Source organism: Meriones unguiculatus, chromosome 3 (genome assembly GCF_030254825.1).
Source record: "Meriones unguiculatus strain TT.TT164.6M chromosome 3, Bangor_MerUng_6.1, whole genome shotgun sequence".
In the NCBI taxonomy this organism is placed as follows: Eukaryota; Metazoa; Chordata; class Mammalia; order Rodentia; family Muridae; genus Meriones; species Meriones unguiculatus.
Window position 1 is genome coordinate 11,243,043 of NC_083351.1, and position 19,002 is coordinate 11,262,044.

General features: G+C 49.0%; 1 protein-coding gene across 1 annotated transcript; it reads right to left on the reverse strand.

The window, feature by feature from the left end:
- Positions 1-350: 350 nt before the first annotated feature.
- Positions 351-18,095, reverse strand: Sdhb (succinate dehydrogenase complex iron sulfur subunit B). Its single transcript, XM_021628780.2, has 8 exons — positions 17,928-18,095; positions 12,035-12,168; positions 8,448-8,533; positions 6,415-6,551; positions 5,619-5,735; positions 3,443-3,544; positions 2,144-2,266; positions 351-530 (listed from the first exon to the last, which is right to left on the reverse strand). The coding sequence occupies exons 1-8, from the start codon at positions 17,997-17,999 to the stop codon at positions 477-479; spliced, it is 825 nt and encodes a 274-aa protein (XP_021484455.1). The 5' UTR covers positions 18,000-18,095; the 3' UTR covers positions 351-476.
- Positions 18,096-19,002: the final 907 nt, after the last annotated feature.

Below are 19,002 nucleotides of genomic sequence, written 5' to 3' on the forward strand. Positions count from 1 at the left end.
TGCTGGAAGAAGCTCAAGCCTCCCCCCCACCCCCCTGGCACGGGAAGACTGGCTGGTATGTGGTTCTGAAGACTGCAGGGGGCTTCTGCACACGGCTGCTAGATAATACTATTGAAACTGGGAGATGTCAGGTGAGAAGGTCGTTATGGGTCCTGTTTTACAGAAGGGCAAGGTGAATGCAATGCTGGGCACATGCCACAGCCCTGGCTGCCCTCCATCTTCACCAGGGCTCAGGTCTGGAGCCCTGCCCACCTCTTCGAGGACAAGGATTCCCTTGGTGCCTTCCCAGTCCTTAGCAGCAAGCAAATGGTACAGGATTGTTTTTGCTAATAATGTAGAGTAACACCTACTTATTTCTTAAAATATTTATTATACATGCTGTATTCATGGAAAATCCAGGAGCCTGAAGGGACTCAAGTCAGAACTGACAGCCACATTCAGCATGGAGAGGGTTAGGCCAACGCCCTCTTTTCCTTCTAGGTCAGCATCATCTTCTTGATTTCGGCAATCGCTTTCCCTGGATTCAGACCCTGGAGGAAAGAGAAGAGCGTCAGTACCAGGTGTGATGGGAGGAAACAAGGTAGCTGAGACCCTTACCAGAAGGGGGGGATATGCAGATTCAGACCCTCAAAAGCCAACAAACTCAGAGAGGAAAGCCCTGCCCCGGGGTTCTGCTGCGCTGACTTCGCAGGCAAACACACCCAGGGCAGGCAGCACTCTGACCCAGGGTGGTGTCTCTTCAGGACCACAGACCAAGGTCAGTAATTCAACAGAAACCTCTACTGCTGTCGGTAAATTGCCGACTGCAGAGACTATATTCTTTCTCTCTCTTTTTTAATATATAATTTATTTTTTATATTTATTGGTGTTTGGCCTGCACATATGTCTGTGTGTGGATGTTGAATCCCTTGGAACTGGAGTTTCAGTTAGCTATGACTTGCCCTGTGGGAATTGAACCTGGGTCCTCTGGAAAAGCAGCCTGTGCTTGTAACTGCTGAGCCTTCTCTCCAGCCCTGAAACTATATACTCTCAAACGTACGGGAAGAAACAACTCTGGGGAACACTTCCCATCTTCAGTCTGACTGGTCAATACCAGCAGCCCTGGCTAGAGCATGGCCCCACAGCTCCACAGCTCCACAGCTGTAACATCTGTTTTCAGTACTGATAAGTACCCTACTAAGTGCAGGCTTGCAAAAGCTGGGAGGGAAATGTCAGGTACATAGCAAAATTAGAGTTATCTGAGGTTGGGGAAGGGCCCTCTCATGTTAGAGGAATAACCCAGAAACTAAAGTACTAAAGAAAGAAGGGGGGGGGGAGAAGAAAATAACCTGAGAGGCAGAAGAGGCTCGTCACATTCCCAGTACAGAATGATCTCCAAAGTACACAGGTGAAAAGGTACAGAGAGGTGTGGCACAAGAAAGGCAGGACCTGTGTGCTGCACAGCTGGCCTAACAGCACAGAGCCACACCCTCCCGCACACCCATAACCTGTCCGGACGTGGGTCTGAAAGACTTGCTGAGAGGCTGGCCAGAGGTCTCCAAGAAGTTCTGAAAAATCTCAGCTAAGTGTCACTGCTAAGTGGCTCCCCTCCAGCTTCCTATCTTGCTGCTCAGTGCCTACCTCAAGGGCAGCCAGGGTCATACCTCATTGCTCTTCATGCCCAGCGGCCAAGGCTGATAGGTGCATGGTGGCACCAAATGAGAAGGCAACCAATCTACAGTTCTCTCAGAAATGGGAGCTGGGCAGTGGTGGTGTACACTTGTAACCCCAGCATTCAGGAGGCAGAGGTGAGAGGATCTCTGTGAATTAAAGGCCGGACTGGACTACTGAGAGAGTTCCAGAAAAGCCAGAGCTACACAGAGAAACCCTGTCTGGAAAAGCCAAAAACCCAACCAACCAATTAAGACAAAACAAGAAAAGAAATGAGAAGAGAGGGTGAAGATGAGGGAGGTGGAAGCTCTGAGTCCCACAGCAGCTCTCCAGAGAAGAGAGACCTGTGGCACTGGCTGAAGCAGATTGGTGGCCAGAGCTGTGACATGAGCTGAGGGAGCCTGGCTCCCACAGCATTGGCTTCCAGTTCCTGAGCCATTCCAACTGAGACAACAGGCACTCCAGTCCCTGTCTGTCTCACTCCTGCCCGTACCTTGGGGCAGGCCTTTGTACAGTTCATGATGGTGTGGCATCGGTAGAGAGAGAAAGGGTCCTGCAGCTTGGCCAGGCGCTCCTCTTTGAACTCATCTCTGGAGTCGATCATCCAGCGATAGGCCTGGGAAAGCAGGGCGGGTTAGCTGAGTCAGTGGCCTTGCCATTGCTCTGTAGTTCTTGCCCATCCTGCAGGAAGGCTCCTAACCCTGTGTGTCCATGACTGCCATGAGCCTTTGATCCGCCCTATGCTTGGTACCTCGGTGCTTAATGATATGGTACTGGGCATCAGCTCATTTCATGTTGTTCCAGGTTCTAATTAGTGAGGGTGGGCTGTGTGCTAAATGCTTTTTCCTCTAGTTACAGTACCTGCCTGTGCTAGAACCTGCAACTGATAAACGGATGCTTTGTTTGAGACAGAGTCTCACTGTATAGCCCTACCTGGCCCGAAACTCAGAGATCTGCCTGCCTCTGCCTCCTGAGTGTGAGATTTATAGGGATTCACTACCATGCCTGGGTTGCTTGTTTTTTAAGGCTAGGTCTAGCCCAGCCTGGCCTTGAACCTATAATCTTCCTGTCTCAACCTCCCAAATGCTAGGGATTACAGACATATTGGGCTACCACACCCATCATGGACAGTTTGTCTATCTTCTGTCAAACAACACATGCCCTGAGGCCAACGACCTCACGACGGTTTACTACGGAGCCCTGGAACAGTTCCAGCCATGTCACTGAGCCCTGTGTGGTTTGCAACAACTTGGATCTCAGGGAACAAGCAGCACGTTCGGGCACACCTGAGCGCACACGGCAAGGGCCACACTCCTCCGTGGTCACACAGATATTAACGTTCTTTTTAATAGGAAAATAAGAAACATGAAGTAGTCTTCTGAGTTGCTTAACACTTTCTGAAAAGCACTGACCACATAAGCAGCTTCCTGGAAATGGACAGGCTTTCTTTGCACTGAGCTGTGCACACCCAACAAAGACAAAATATTTTCTTTCTAAGCAGCTCCAGCCCAGCTTCCCACCATTTGATGAGCAGCTGCCCCTCAAGATGCTCCTCCCACCCACACAGCCTGCAGCCTGGAGATCCACTCACACCTGCTGTACAGTGGGTCCCTCCCCTTGGGGTGGTCCTCCCCACAAAAGGGAACAGCAAGGTGAGGCCCTCAGATTTGCTGAGAGCCACACGAGCCCAATGCGCTGCATTTCCCCATTGCACTGCGTGGCACCGGACACTCCTTCTGCAGCAGGCCACCGCCCTTGAGGACTTCTGGCCGCTTGGGTTAGGGGCACCGACCTGCATGAGAACTGCAGGCCCCAGGTACTTGTCTCCATTCCACCAGTAGCTGGGGCAGCTGGTGCTGCAGCAGGCACACAGGATACATTCATACAATCCGTCCTGTGTGGAGAGAGAGGAGTCAGACACCAGCACATGGTGGAGGGCCAGCCTGCCTGTGCGCTTTCTTGGTGAAATGCTAAGGGTGGTTTGTGGCAGTATAACAGATTCCCCAAAAAAGATCTCGTAATAAAATGCAGAATCCTCCATGAGAATTCTCATGAGAATCCTCCAGGCTCAGACTCCCAAGTGCTGGATCACAGACTAGGGGCCTGAAGTCCAATAATACATGTAGACTGGATAATCAACAACACCTCATTGACTTAAAGGGCCATGAATGAGGAGTTCCCAACCAGCGTGCAGTCTGCAGTGAGGGGCACCGAGGCTCCCAGGCAGTCTGTCCAGTGTCTGTCTAGCCAGGCAGTCCTCATGGGGCCAAAATAGCACCCTAAGCTGCCTTCAACATTTCACACACCGAACCTTGAACTCCAGGGAAGGAGGAGGGGTCAACTAGGGCACCTGAGCCCACGTGCTCCTGGCATCGTGTTTGTACACCTGTCGCACAGCCTCAAGACTTCTGTGCCTAACAAGTTGGGATTTCTGATTCTGGCAACAAGCAGCAAAGCAGGGGGGTCTACTTGCACAGGGGCAGCCAAGGGAGAAAGCCCTGATGGAGGCAGATGGCTGGCTGCCTGGACCGGATTTGTGGGGAGAGAGCAGCAACAGTCTTTATGCAACAGTAGTGGGACGACCAGAGCGCATGTGGCATAAACCAGACGCAGAAGTGGCTCAGCAGCAAACTCTCCTCTGTACATAGGAGGTCTGAGATTGCATCCCTAGACACACAAACACACACACAAATGAATGCAAAAAAATGAAAAGTAATTCACTGTATTTTCAATTATTTGCTACACTTAGTGTCTTAAGAAATGCCATGCAAATGGCAGAACTCTGGGTCTGTGCAAGCTAGGCAAGACCCCTACCTCAGCATATAGCCCTGGCTTCATGCTGCTGTGTGTATATGTCCACATGTACTTATTGAGACTCTCTAGCCTGGGTTTGGCCTGGAATTTACTATATAGCTCAGGCTGACCTTGAACTCATGAGAATCCTCCAGGCTCAGACTCCCAAGTGCTAGGATTTTAGGCATGAATCACCATGCCTGGCTCCATGTAGGCATTTAAATGAGGAAAACTTTATTGCTAGGAATTTATGATCAGAGGCCTTCATTTCCTAATAAAGCCACCTCAAGCAATGCTTGCTGGCCATGAGGCATGCATGCCTGGCCTGGACTGGAATGTGCAAGACTATGCTGGAAGTAGAGATGATGATGGGCACAGTGCCACCCTCATGAACACTCTCAGCTGTCAGATGCTCATGGACTTGTAGCATCACTAACTGACCGTTCCCATGATGATGGACCAGCGTGCTCTCTGTGACTTTAATGCTTTATGGGGAAGAAGAAGCTAGATGAAAGAATCCATTAAGCACTCACACACTGACACTGGTAACACATGCAGGGTCAGAGTCTAGGGGCACAGAGAGGAAGGAGGTAATTAAAGTGGGCTCCGTCCACCAGCAGAACCAGTGTGCCTGCCAATCAGAGAGGGAAGGAGCTGGAAAGCTGGATGCTGAATTCTCCACTCAAAGTTTCATAGCTCAGGATTTTATAGCTGGGGCTCGGCTGGCAGAGTGCTTATTGTATAAACACAAAACTGTGGGATGGCTCCCTAGCAGTGCAGAAACCAGATGTGGCATGCGGGAGGTGGGGGCAGGCAGATAAGCCTGTGCTACAGCCCCATCTCAAAAGAAAAAAAACTGGCCTAGACCCAAGAACAGCAACTCCAGGAGGCCAGTACCAAGCACAGAGTCAGACTGAGCACAGTTAGGAAGAGACAGCAAGGCTCTCCTCCAGTCCTGCCCCCCCACCACACTGCCACAAACAGAACCCCAAGCTTCCCACCGCAGATAAGCGCTCTGCCATTGAGCTCCACCCACAGCCTGGCAACAGTTTTTCCCCTCGGGTCGGATACTCCCCAGTTTCTTTCAGAACACACTAAGTGTTCTGTGTCACCCTCCTGTTCCTGATTTCCAGAAAGCAACCCCGCAAACCATGACAGTAGGTTTAAGTAATGACCAGCTTCTCGCGGTCCTTGATGGACTGCAGATTCTGCTGCTTGCCCTCCTGAGACTCGTCCTTCTTCTTCAGATAAGGGTCGATGGATTTGTACTGTGCATAGAAGTTATTCATATCCTGAGGGAAGGAGAGGGGGAAGGAGAGGGGAAAGGAAAGGGAGAGGGAGAGGGAGAGGGATCAGTTTCTGCCAGGGCCTTCAGCTTCCAGCATGCTATTATCTCACTTCACTGAGCCTGTTCCCTCTAGGGGAACAAACAGAAGCAAAACTCTCAGTGGCGGAGACAGGCAAAGGTTCTAGAAGGGACCATGTCAGTGTTAGCCACACAGCTGGGAAACCTTGTCCACACCAGCTGAAGACATGACAACTGCAGTTCTTTCTCCTCAAGCCAGGGAAGGTGCCCAGCCAGCAGAGGGAGGGAAACTCAGGGCACAGTCAAACTACAGTCGCTTTCCCACTCATCTTCCACATGAATTCTTTGCAGTTATGGCCAAATCCCCCCTTTCTGGGCTGTCCCTATTTCCAAAAAAAAACCCACCAGCTGAGCCTCAGGGTCTCCAGGCATGTCACCTGTCCCTCAGACACTGCACTCACACTCCCCACACTGGTGTGGACCTGGGAACGGGGTCTCCTAATGTCTTTGGGGATACTGTGGAATTCTCCTTGCCATAAACACAGGGACTGTCTGATCATTCTATCAGGTCCACCAAAGTAGCTGCGAACACCCGGACCTAGCTGCTCTGAAGACCACATGGCAGGACACCGCCCCTGTAACAGACGGGAGAGCCACAGACTCACAGGGACTAGATCCTTCATCACATACATGTGTGGAAGAGGGTAAATTTTTGACACTTTGCTGAGGTTCATGTCGATCCTGCATGTGCAAGCCAGAGTGTTGTTTCCATTGATGTTCATGGCACAAGAGCCACAGATTCCTGTGAGAGATACCAGGTTACCTCAGACTTAGTCCTTTCCTCATGGCCACGCTGACCACCACCAGTAGTTCCGCTGACACAGGATATGCCTTCTCTCCCTTCTCTTTGCTGTCTAGAACTCAAACTTGAGCCAGGCAAGCTACAGCCGCAGTCCCCCGAAGCCCCCCAGCCAGCTTCTTCCGTCTTTGTTTATCCCAGGTTTCAAGGCTAGTGAGCAGCTGGGCAGACAGCGGTACTGCTTCTGTGCTGACGTCTGGTTCCCAGCGTACATCATGTCCTTCCTTGCAGAGTCCCGCCACTCCGCAGGCCTACCCCCACGCCCACATGATACATTCACATAGACTCCCAACCACTTTATTATGAGGAACACAACAGCTCTGGTCACAAGCACCATGGCCAGAAATGCCAGCCACTCTTCAGGGCACCCTGTGATTTTGTCTTTTGAGTTTTTTTTTTTAAAATCATTATTAAACCGATTTTTACTTAAAATCATATTTTAAAACATATTACCTTTGTTGTATTATCACTAGCAATTACTTTTCTTCTTTTCTGATTTTAAAAAATATTTTATTTATTTATTTATTATTTATACAGTATTCTGTATGTGTGTGTGCCTGCATGCCAGAAGAGGGCACCAGATCTCAGTATAGCTACCATGTGCTTGCTGGGAACTGAACTCAGGACCTTTGGAGGTATAGCTAGTGCTCTTAACCTCTGAGCCATCTCTCCAGCCCTGATTTTGTTTTTTGAGACCGGGTTTCTCTGTGTAGCCTTGGTTGTCCTGGAACTCACTCTATAGACCAGGCTTGCCTCAAACTCACAGAGATCAGCCTGCCTCTGACTCCTAAGTGCTAGGTTAAAGGTGTGCCTCACACAGCCTGGCTTTTCATTCTCTTTTTTGAGACAGAGTTTCACTATGTAGCCTAGAACTCGCAATGTAGACTGGGCTGGCCTTAAGTATGACAATGATTTGCCTGCCTCTGCCACCCCAGTGCTCCACACCCTCAGCTATATACTTTCAGATACACAGAACAAATCCTATCTGTTGGAGCAGGAAGCTGTCTTCTCACTATCTCAACAGTTCAGCATGAGCACACCACCCCGTGACAAGCCAAGTCTGGGGAAGCCTTAGCCAGAAACTCCCATATCTTGCTAAACAAAGAGCTCACACTGCAAATGCCAGTGAGCCTGTCCTCACTGGTGCTGGCAAGCTCATGGTGGCTGACAGGAACCATGATTTACAGGAACCATGATTTACAGGAACCTCCAGACAAGCTCCTAAGGGGAAATCAGAACTTGCATCACAGTTCAAACTGTGGAAGTCATATCCCATGAAAATGCTGAGGTACAGCAAGGTGTGGGGATCAGAGGGGTCCTGTGTGGACATGGGCATGGCTGTGACAAGGACTGCAATGCCTTAGACACATGGAAATGGCAAGGTGAGGCTCAGAGGGATGGCCAAGCCTTCCTTTGGTCTGAATGAATGTTTATAAATGACTGACCAGCGTAACAACCACAGCTTCCTCTTCTCCAATGACCACGATGACCTAAGATTGCTCCTCTACAGAGACCTCCTACCCACACTAGCTAACCTCACCCCTGTGCTATGCCTAACAAACACACTGCGGCTCTAGGTTGTGTAGCTGTGGCTGGTGCCCTCCATCAGAGCAAGCACAGCCTTCCTGGCCCACGCTTCCCTCTACGCGTCTGTGCATCTACCCTTTCGCCATGTCCTTGTTGCCCCAGCCAGGGCAATCCCTAAAGCTGTACTAGGCACAGCAGCAAGGTCACCTAGCGGTGCTGCAGCTGCTCTCCACAGTCCCCATCAGTGGCAGCCACACCTCTCTGGGGTCAGGACCCCAGTCAAGGTCTAGTGACCATGAAAGCCATGCTTACCTTCTCTACATGATCTTCGGAAAGTCAGAGTGGAATCAATTTCATTCTTAATTTTGATTAAAGCATCCAACACCATAGATCCACACCTGCCAGGGAAAAGAACTCAGCTGCATTTTAAGGTCAGCATCCTTACTTCACTCTCGTACAATGGTCAGGACACCTGGATGCATGACCCATTTAGCCTTCATTAGTACCAGAGTTTTATTTTTTCACTTGCTCAAAGGTTTAACTGTTGCATAGTTTTACTTCTTTATTCTTTCTCTCTCTCTCTTTTTCAGGTAGGGTTTCTCTGTGTAGCCCTAGCTGTTCTGGAACTCACTCTGTAGATTAGACTGGCCTCAAATTCATGGAGATCTGCTTGCCTCTGTCTCCCAAGTGCTGGCACTAAAGGAATGCCCTACCATGCCCAACTTTGCTTTGTTATTCTTTTCCTCTTTTTTTTTTTTTTTTTTTTTTTTTAATACTGAGGCTTGAACCCAGGGCCTTACATAAGCCTGGCAAATGCTGTACTGTTGAGCTATATCCCAAGCCCTCATTAATTTTGTTTAAAAGGGTCTCAATGCACTGCCAAGCTGGCCTCAAACTTGTATCCTCCTACTGGGCCCGAAGGAGTCGCTGGAATAACAGGTGCACATAACCGTGCCTGGCCCCACCTTCGCCTTGTTTCTGTGGTGCTGGGGCTTCCTGAGTGCTAAGCTCTAAGCACCACTGAGCTGTACCTCCAGCCTCCTTCCTACCTTCTTAAGGTAAAATCTTAGATGACTGGTTTTAAGCCTTTTCTTTTTGTGATCCAGGCTAATCTCAAACTGGAGATTGTCCAAACAAACAAAAAACCCCTCAAACCATAAGTGCCTGATCTATGAATTCCCCTGGCAGCCTCCAGGTGGAGCAGCTGCTGCCTCTCAGGTGCTGCACGGTTCTCATCAGCACTTAGTTCAGGTAGGTTCCTATTTTCCCTGGGGTTTCTGCATCGATGTGTAATTTACTACGACTCTTCGCGTTTTCTTTCTTTCTTTCTCTCTCTCTTTCTTTATGGGGGTGTGCATTTGAGACAGGGTTTCTCTGTATAGCCTTGACTGTCCTGGAACTCACTCTGTAGACCAGACTGGCCTTCAAGTCTCAAATATCCATCTGCCTCTGCCCCCTGAGTGCTAGGACTAAAGGCGCGTACCACTACTGCACTATGGTCAGAGTAAGCCTGTAAGAGTGTGAACTTTTGAAATTTATTGGGATTTATTTTGTGGCCCAAAGTCATGGTGAGCATACCTGTCCATCTGAAAGGAATGCACATTTTGTTACTGTTTGGTATGAAATATTCATTAGGCAAATGTGATTGACAGCACTCTCCAACAACTGTCTTACTTAACTACAAATCTGCTTCTTCTCTTTTCTGTTTATATATTTGCATGTGTGTATGTCAGTGTGTGAAGTACCTAAAGAGCCTAGAGGAGGGTATCAGATCCCCTGGGGAGGGAGGTAGAAGCCACAGACTGTTGAGTTGCCTGGCATGGGTGTAAGGAACCAAATTCCAATCCCCTAAAAGAGCAAGCGCTTTTAACTGATGAAATATCTCTCCAGCCCCCTTGAAAAAAAAAAGTGTGTGTGTGTTTGTGTGCAAGTGTATATGTGGAAGTGAGGTCAACCTTAGGTACTGATCCTTAAGCACTGTCTCTTGAGACAGGGCCTCTCACTGGAGCTAAAGCCAGCCAGGGATCTATGTGTCTCTGCTTCTGCAGTGCTGGGATAACAGAAGCACATTAACTATGCTCCACATTTCCATGTGTCCTGGGGACCAAACTTAGATTTTCATGTGGGCCCAGAAACACTTTCCCAGCTGAGCTGGCTCCTCAGCCTCTAAATTTGTTTTTGTTTTGTTTGTTCATTTGTTTGAGGCAAGGTCTTCGTAGTCCTGGCTGGATAAGCTTGGGTTACAGGCCTAGCCAGTGTGCCTCCCTCACTGGATCTCTGTGTGATTAGCAGTCCTACATCCCACCAAGCTCTTCTGAGAAGTATGAATGTTCTACTGCATGGTGATCACCATGGCAGATTCAAGACTGGAAAGAGGTTCAAACAGAATCTGAGATTCCTCCTGGATTCTTTCCAGGTCCCTATACTTTCCATGTTCTCTGCTTTCCTAGTTTTAGTATTTCTGTGGCCTTGCAGGCTGGGGTCTGACCTCATGGAGATCTATCACTCACTGAATCCCCTTCTCCCAAATGTCTGCTCAAGCCAGTTACTTCCCAGTGCCTTCAGTCATTCTTGTCTGCTCCCTGGAGTCAGCCTGATGAATGCCTGCTCTACTATCACTGGAAGGGAACTAAGGGAAGCCTTAATTTTCAGTTCTATAATTTTAGCCACACATTACTGAGGCTTCTCTCTCTCTCTCTCTCTCTCTCTCTCTCTCTCTCTCTCTCTCTCTCTCTCTTTCTTTTTTGAGACAGAATATCACTATGTAGCCCTGGATGTCCTGTAGCTCATGCAGACCAGGCTGGCCTCAAACTTACAATGATCCACCTGCCTCTATCTCCCAAGTGCTGGAATTAAAGGTGTGTACCACCTCTGCCCAGCTTACCGAGTTTTGATTTGGGGGAAAAAAAAATTTAAGATTTATTTATTTATCATGTATATAACATTCTGCCTGCACACCAGAAGAGGGCACCAGATCTCATTGTAGATGGTTGTGAGCCACCATGTGGTTGTTGGGAATTGAACTCAGGACCTCTGGAAAAGCAACCAGTGCTCCTAACCTCTGAGCCATTTCTCCAGCTCTGATTTGAAAAAAAAAAAAAAAAAAAATTTATCTTCCAATTATCTGTCAATATTCTTAATGTTTCTGTAACACAACAGTGAGCTAAGAGTGTGATTTGGGCTGAGGATGTAGCTCAGTTGGCAGAGTGCTTACGCATCATGCATGAAGCTACAGGCTCCATCTCTGTATCTCATAAAGCAGGTATGGTGGCCACACCTGGAACCCCAGAATTGGGGAGATATACGGAGAAAGATCAGAAATTCAAGATCTTCCTCAGTAAACTCAAGATCAGCCGGGGAAACAAAAGACCGTCTTGAGAGAGAGAGAGAAGAGAGAGATTGAGAAGACAAGGAAGAAAATTTTTTTTTTTGGTTTTGTTGTTTTAGGTTTTTTGAGACAGGTTTTTTGAGACAGGGTTTATCTGTGTAGCCCTGGCTGTCCTAGACTCACTTTGTAGACCAGGCTGACCTTAAACCCACAAAGATCCATCTGCCTCCGCCTCCCTGAGTGCAGGGATCACTGGTGTGTACCACTGAGACTGGTTGATTTCTGGTTATTTCCTAATTGGACACCTGCCTGACTTTAAAAACAGAAGACAAATTCCAAAACATTAGAGAATCAGATTGTTATGTCTCTCACGACCTGAAAAGCATATCCCCACATCAAATGAGAAGCTCTCCTACAGAGACGGGGCATAGCTCAGCGGTAAACGGGGTGCTGAACATGCATGAGGCCGTGGGTTCAGTCCCCAGCACCACAATAACAGCAGAGTTCAGAACTAACCCGCAAGCCCTCCCACCCCCTCCTTACCAAGCACCTGGCCAGAACACATACTCACTTATTCAGATCAACCTCGTAAGTCTGCATTCGAGGTTTGTCTCCAGTCTTGTTTGGGTCCCATCGGTAAATGGCAAATTTTTTGATTCGGGGAGCTGCAGCAGCCGCTGTCTGTGCCCCTCGGCAGGCCTGGACCTTGAAAAGGAAAAAGAAAAATGTTAAAAACTGCAAGACACTTCTGCACTTAGCTGGCGTGATAAATGTATTACTGGGTGCACACACCCTGGTACATGGCGTCCTTGGAGGGTATGGTAGCCAACACCCAAAAGACATCAGTCCCCCATGATATGCCTGCTGTGGATCCAGGGGCCAGTGACACAGAACTTAGCAAAACAGAGAGAACCTTCATGTCACAGAAAAAACAAAGTGGTGACCACAGTGAGATGGAACATGCATGACAAAGTACACAGAGCAACCTTCAGGAGGTGAAGCCAGCATCTGGACAGAAGGCAGGGGTCACGGGCTGTAGTGACTGGGCCTCAACTGGAGCTGGATGAGCAGAATTTAGAAGGCAGAGGGGACAGCAGGGGTGAGGGTGTGCAGGCGATCACTGTATCTATGAGCCACAGTCTGCCAGGATGCGGGAGGCTGATGTGAGGATGTGGGTTCATTTTACCCGAGAACCATGGAGAGCAGTGCAACTCCATTCGGGAAATGGTCTCACATGCAGTCTGGACTGGATTTAAATTGTCAATCTTCCTGCCTAGTCTTCTAAGTACTGGGATTACAGGTGTGTGTCACACAACCAACCAACACAACTTTCAATCATGGTGGTGACATAATGTTGTGTTGTGTCTGTGTGTGAGATAACAAGAGTTAAAAGGGAGACTTATTACATGAGATCTGAAGAGACCAGTCAGAAAGCTATTTCAGATATCAAAACAAGATGCTGTGGCCAGCGAGATGGCTTGCTGTGCAAGCCGACAAACTGGAGTTCAATCCCAGGAAGCCATGTAAAGGCGGAGGAGAGAACTGACTATGAAGTTACCCTCTGATCTCCATAGCCACACTGTGCCATGTGCCACCTCCCTCATCATACATACATAAATAATAATAAAAGGTTTGTTTTTTTTAAAAAAACCAAACACGACAGCCAGGGTGGCAGTGCACGCCTTTAATCACAGCATTTGGGAGGCAGAGGCAGGCAGATCTCTGAGTTCCAGGCTTACAGATGGAGTCCAGTACAACCAGGGCTACACAGAGAAACCCTGTTGAAAAAGCAAACCAAAATAAAAAACAAAAATGCAACATGGTAACATATTCAAACTGGCGCAGATCTGAGGATGGTGGCACAAGCCTGTAAATCCCAACACCTCGGAGGTGAAGGTAGGAGGATTATGAGTTTGAGGCCAGATGAGGTTGAGACCCTGCATTTAAAAAGAAAAGAAAGCACCCCTCCTAAACCCAATGCAATTTCATACTAAAAAAAAAAAAATCTGCCGAAGAAAAAAAAGACAAAGAATGTCAGAACACAAGGTGGGCATGGATGGTAGCACACACCTTTAATCCCAGCACTCAGGGGGCAGAGGCAGGGGGATCTCTATGAGTTCAAGGTCAGTCTGATTTATAGAGTGAGTGCCAGGACAGTCAAGGCAATTACACAGAGAAACCCTGTCTTGAAAACACAACAAAACAAAGAATCGGAACACAAATTAAATTAGGGAACAAACAAGTTCTGCTGTGATGACTCTGCTACATCTCAGCAAAATGAAATCTCTGCCCCGTGAGTTAGAGCCCCATGCTTCCCATGTTAGCCGAAAGCAGCTACACAGGGGAAGGTGACCCTGAACTCGGACCCTCATGCCTCCACTCCCCAGGGCTGGATCAGCAGGGATGGCCAACAATGACTGGGTTATGCTGGGGGTAATACAGACATGCACCTTCATGGCCAGCTTTCACATGGGTTCTAGGGAACCAAACTCAGGCCATGAGGCCTGTAGAGTTTTTCCTGCTGAGCCATCTCCTTGACCCGCCCCCCTTCATGTGGTCATAAAAGTACTCTGTAGTAGAGGATGGTAGTATTACCATAGTCAGACAATTTTCACCCATCCTAAAAAGGTCTTTTCTTCATCATCATCCCATGACCAGCTTTTCACTCAACATAGAGATTTTTGGTGAGCAGTGGTGGTGCAAGACTTTAATCCCAGCATCTGGGAGGCAGAGGCAGGCAGATTTTGAGTTTGAGGCCAGCCTGGTCTACAAAGCAAATTCCAGGGCAATAGGGATACACAGAGGAACTCCCCCAGTCCCCAAAATTTGGAGAAGTCACACCAGTTACTATGTATGTGTAGAGTTGTCTGGCTTTAAAAAGTAACCTGGGAGAGCTGGGACAGCTGGCACAGGTGCAGCATTATGAAGCCTCCCAGCACTCGGGAGGCAGAGGTGGACGGATCTCTGTGAGTTCTAGGCCAGGCTGGTCTACATAGTGAGTTCCAGGACATCCAGAGCTACATAGTACATAGTGAGATCTTGTCTCAAAACAAAACAAAAAAGTCCAAAACCTGGGGACTGGAAAGATGGATGGCTCAGCAGTGAACCTGATCACAACCACTTGTAATTCCATCTCTAAGGCATCCTACACCCTCTTCTGGACTCTATAGGCAACTTCATGCACATGCGTATATACGTAACTAAAGACACAAGTAAAACCAGGTCAGCCAGATGGCTGAGTAGAAAAATGTACTTGCTACCAAGCTTGACAACCCGAGTTAGATGCCCAGAACTCATGTAAGGGTGGAGAGAATGGAATCCTGAAGGTTGTCTTGTTTCCACATCCACACTGAGGCACCTGTGTACCCCTACACACAAAATAGATAACACACAATAATCTTTTATTCTGGAAAAATTATAGACTGCATGCATCTGTGATAGTATTGAGATTCTCCTGGGATGAAAATACCCAGCAGAACTGCTGTATAGCATTAGGGACATGGACATCAGATGCAGAAGAGTGGCTCCCAGGAGCCCTAGAGCCACCCATTCCATCACGGCCACCTTTTCATCCTCACTCCTCAGCCCCAGCAACCACCATGTGCCTGCTCCTGCTGTCAGTTACAGCCTCCGCTTGTGTAAACTGCCTAATGCAGGGGCCAGCTAGTCCCCTAGGAGTGGAGACTGTGAACATATTTGTACCTCAATCTAGTGAGTCATTGGCCTTGTAGTATTCTCACTGGCAGATGGGCATTCTAGGCAGCTTTGCCCTCCTGGAGTTCACAGTCCAGATGAGGAAATAAGGCAGTGCTACTAATAGCCCATCCCAGCTAAACATTTATAGACCAAGCACAGGAGACCCAGAACCTGAATCTACAGCTCATAGCAACACAGCAGGCTCATTACAGGGCTTGGGATGGTACTTTTTAATACAAATATACTTTCCCACAGTGAGGAGGCCTCTCTCACTCACTCTTACTGCCCTTAGAAAGGTGGGCAAAGACCTCTCCTGAAATGCTAACACAGACCTTTCTTTTTCTTTCTTTCCTCTCTCTCTCTCTCTCTCTTTCTTTTTCCTGCAGTTCATTCCAGGAAGCCCAGTCTGAGCCTTAGAACTCACTCCTCCTGGCAGGGCTCTTACACTTCACTGCTGCCTCAGCAAGTGGAAAGAGGCTGATAGACAAGGTCGCTGAGAATAATTAACTGGATAACCTATCAGGAGACTCCTCCCTTGAGAAAACCCACACACCCCCTTTCAGCAGCCACTTGTAGCTCTTCAATTAGGGGTGAAGCCCTGTGGAATTTCTCCTATTAATGTTGGCATGAATTGGTGGTGTCCTTACAAATCCAATCCCATGCTCTCAGCCCTAAACACATGTTATATAGAAGGAACTCAAAGAGTTCCTCATATATGTTATGTGTAGATACATGTATGTATAAACGGACTAGGGATGGTGTATGTATATATTCAGCAATGATAATTAAAGAAGTCATGAATATGAGAGGGAGGGGAAAGCATGGGAAGAGAGAAAATTATCTAAATACTCATGCATGAAATTCTCAACAACAAAAACAGACTCATTAACCAAACACTTGGGACATCAGCCTAAGGCTCTGGTAGGCACTGTCTGTTTTGGTTGTTCTTTGAGACAGTGTCCTAAGTAGCCTGGGCTGGCCTCTCACTCCATGTGCAGCTGCGTATGTCCTTAAACTCTGGATTTTCCTGCCTCAGCCTCCAGAGTGCTGGGATGACAGGTGTGTGTCAGTGCACCTAACTCTATCCTTCCCATTCAGAGAGAGATGCATAGGTCAGGAGGTGGTGGCACACCTTCCGTCTCAGCACTGGGGAGGCAGGCGGATCTCTGAGTTCAAGGCCAGCCTGATCTACAGAGCCAGTTCCAGAACAGCCTGGTCTACAGAGCCGGTTCCAGGACAGCCAGGGCTACACAGAGAAACCGTCTTGAACAAAGAACAAACAAAGAGACGTAGAGAAAATGCTTTGTCAGGTTTATATCTGGTAGGTTGGAGAAAGCTGGGATTACATGATGGTCGAATGTGTACTGTGTTATTCAGTCACAACAGGCACTTTAAGATGAGAGGGATCAAGTAAATTCAAGAGGAATTAATATTTCCATATACTAACCATGTGCCAGAATCTGTGCTAAAGGGGTTTCAAGTATTTGTTTAAAAGCTGTTGCAGGGCCGGGCATGGTGGCACACACTTTTAATCTTGGCACTTGGGAGACCGCAGCAGGCAGATTTCTGAGTTCCAGGCCAGCCAAGGCTGCATAAAGACCCTGTCAACAAACAAACAAACAAACAAACAACAAAACTGCCACAGGCTGGAGATGTGTTAGCAGTTTGGAGAGGAGCAGGGTTCAATTCCCAGCACTCACAGGGCAGCTCATAACCACCTGTAACTCCAGTTCCAGGGAATGCAACTCCCTCTTCTGATATCCATAGGCACCAGATAAGCACACTGTGTCCATACACACATGAAAGCACACATTCAAACACATGAATTAAAAAAAGAAATCTAAAAATCCCACAGCAAAACCTGCCCTTGGATCTACAGTTAAACCAAACCAAAACAAACAAACAAGACAAAACGGGGGGGCTAATGGAGAGGCTCAGTTTTAAATCTCCAAGAAGGTCGGAGTTTCTGCTGCCCATCTTGGAAGTGCTGTCCAGGAGCCCAGAAGGGTAAGCAGACTGAGCTGAGTCCCTTAAATAAGCAAAGGTCTTTTCTCTTGCCGTTCTAACGGCTGCCACTGAGAAAGCACACCTGCAGTGTGCCGCTTCTGGAGGATACAGGGCGTGTGGGGAGACCTATGACAGAGCTACCACAGTAGTACACACAAAAGCAGCCCCGGGCTCTGCCTGTCATCCCATGAAAACCGCACGGGATCAGTGCCGCTACACACCCTTGAAGAAACACGCTTTAGAGAAGCGAGTCTCGCCTGGAGGCTTCCACTGTCTTCATCTTTCGGGGGCTGGGTCGTTTTTCTTCCACCGTTCCTTTCCCCTGAGAGTCAAGTGCAGTGCCCTCCAGAGTTCACCCGTCTCCGACCTTACGGAGCCAGATTAGCCTAACCTCAAGGTGCGACCTGGCCTCCAGGGTATCGCCCGGGCATCCCGCAGGCCTCCCTGCATCACACAGCGCAGGTCGAGTCCAGATATCTGGATCTGATTCTGGGTACCAACATACGACCTTGAGCAATTCGCTTGCCCTCCCTGACCTCTGTCTTTCCCTCGATCTTTTCCAACCTCCGCCTGGCCGCAACTCTCCGGCTACGGCGAGGCGCGGGATGGCCATCTGGACAGGATGCTCGGGACAGGGCGCAGGTGAGAAGTCCTCGACTGAGGCCTGGACCCGGGCTCCCGCTGCTTCTCCGCGGCCTCTCCACCCAGGCAGCCTCGGTGACTGGCACGATTCCCAACTGAACCGCGGCGCCGGGGCTCACCTGCAGGCTGACTCTGCTGAGAGCGGTTGTCGGGAAGCCGCGCCTCAAGGAGACCACGACCGCCGCCGCCATCTTGCCTCCTAACGTCAGCCCCACCCTCTACCCTCCGGCATCCCGTCGAACACCGCGGTGGGAAGCGGGCGTCTCACCCTCAAGTCCGCTAGCCGCCTGAGCGCTAACAGGGGAAGGCGGCTTCCGGTTTTCCTAACGGAGGACGGATAGCGCGCACGCGCAGCAGCTGTCAGCGGGGCGCATGCCCACTGTCCTCGTAGGTTCTTAAGGTGACCTTCTCTGGAGTCTGAGAGGCGGGAGGGAGAAAAGGCAACCTGGAGGGCCGGGGCAAAGACCAGAAGGGGCGGAGCTATCCAATTTTGCCCGCGGCCGTGGTTTTAACCTCTCTTCCCTTGCGAAGGTGGAGATGGGCGAGTGAGGAAGAAGACAGTAGGCAAGAAGGGGGGTGATGTAGCCTAGGCTGTCCACCAAGGAGGTAACCTGGAACTTGAGATCTTTCTGCCGGTAAAGAAATGCTGAGTGCTGGGATTACAGATGTGTGCCAGCATGCCTGGTTGTGCTGGCTAGACAAGCACTCTACCGACTGAGCTGTATCCCCAAATTTTGTTTCCTATAGTCACCCGAACTGCTCTTCCCAGCGTTTTTCATGGGCTCTCTCAGTGTCTCTCTGACTAAGATTTGACGACCTTGGGCATGTGTGATTTTGGTGTCTCAGGTCACTTGATCTCTTCAGGCACCCAGTGACTTTGCTGGTCCCTTTATTTCCAGAAGGAATGGTTTTATTCCTTTTCGCTCACTTTTGGCAAGGGAAGGACACTGTTTATAGTCTTTGGTTTCCTCACTTGGGCCATTTAGATGCCACTGGAGAAATTAAGATGACAGGAGGAATGGCTAGACGGGGCCAAGTTTCTGAGCCTTGTCCCTGCACCCGGCTTCCCTGCCAGGCGGCCTCATTAAAGGGGGTGTGGGGAGGCCTGAACCCCTGGTGGTTACCTTAATTGCTCCTCTTAAGGCCATGTGACACTGGACCTCTGACTTGTAGTTGTCCTTGCCTGAATCAGTA

Coding starts and splice junctions, on each gene's coding strand:
- Sdhb (XM_021628780.2), bottom strand. CDS start 17,999: ATGGCGGCGGCGGTCGTGGTCTCCTTGAGGCGCGGCTTCCCGACAACC. Junction 3,545..5,618: donor TCAAGGACCGCGAGAAGCTG/GTCATTACTTAA, acceptor CTCTCCACACAG/GACGGATTGTATGAATGTAT. Junction 2,267..3,442: donor GGCCTGCAGTTCTCATGCAG/GTCGGTGCCCCT, acceptor CTGCTTTCCCAG/GCCTATCGCTGGATGATCGA.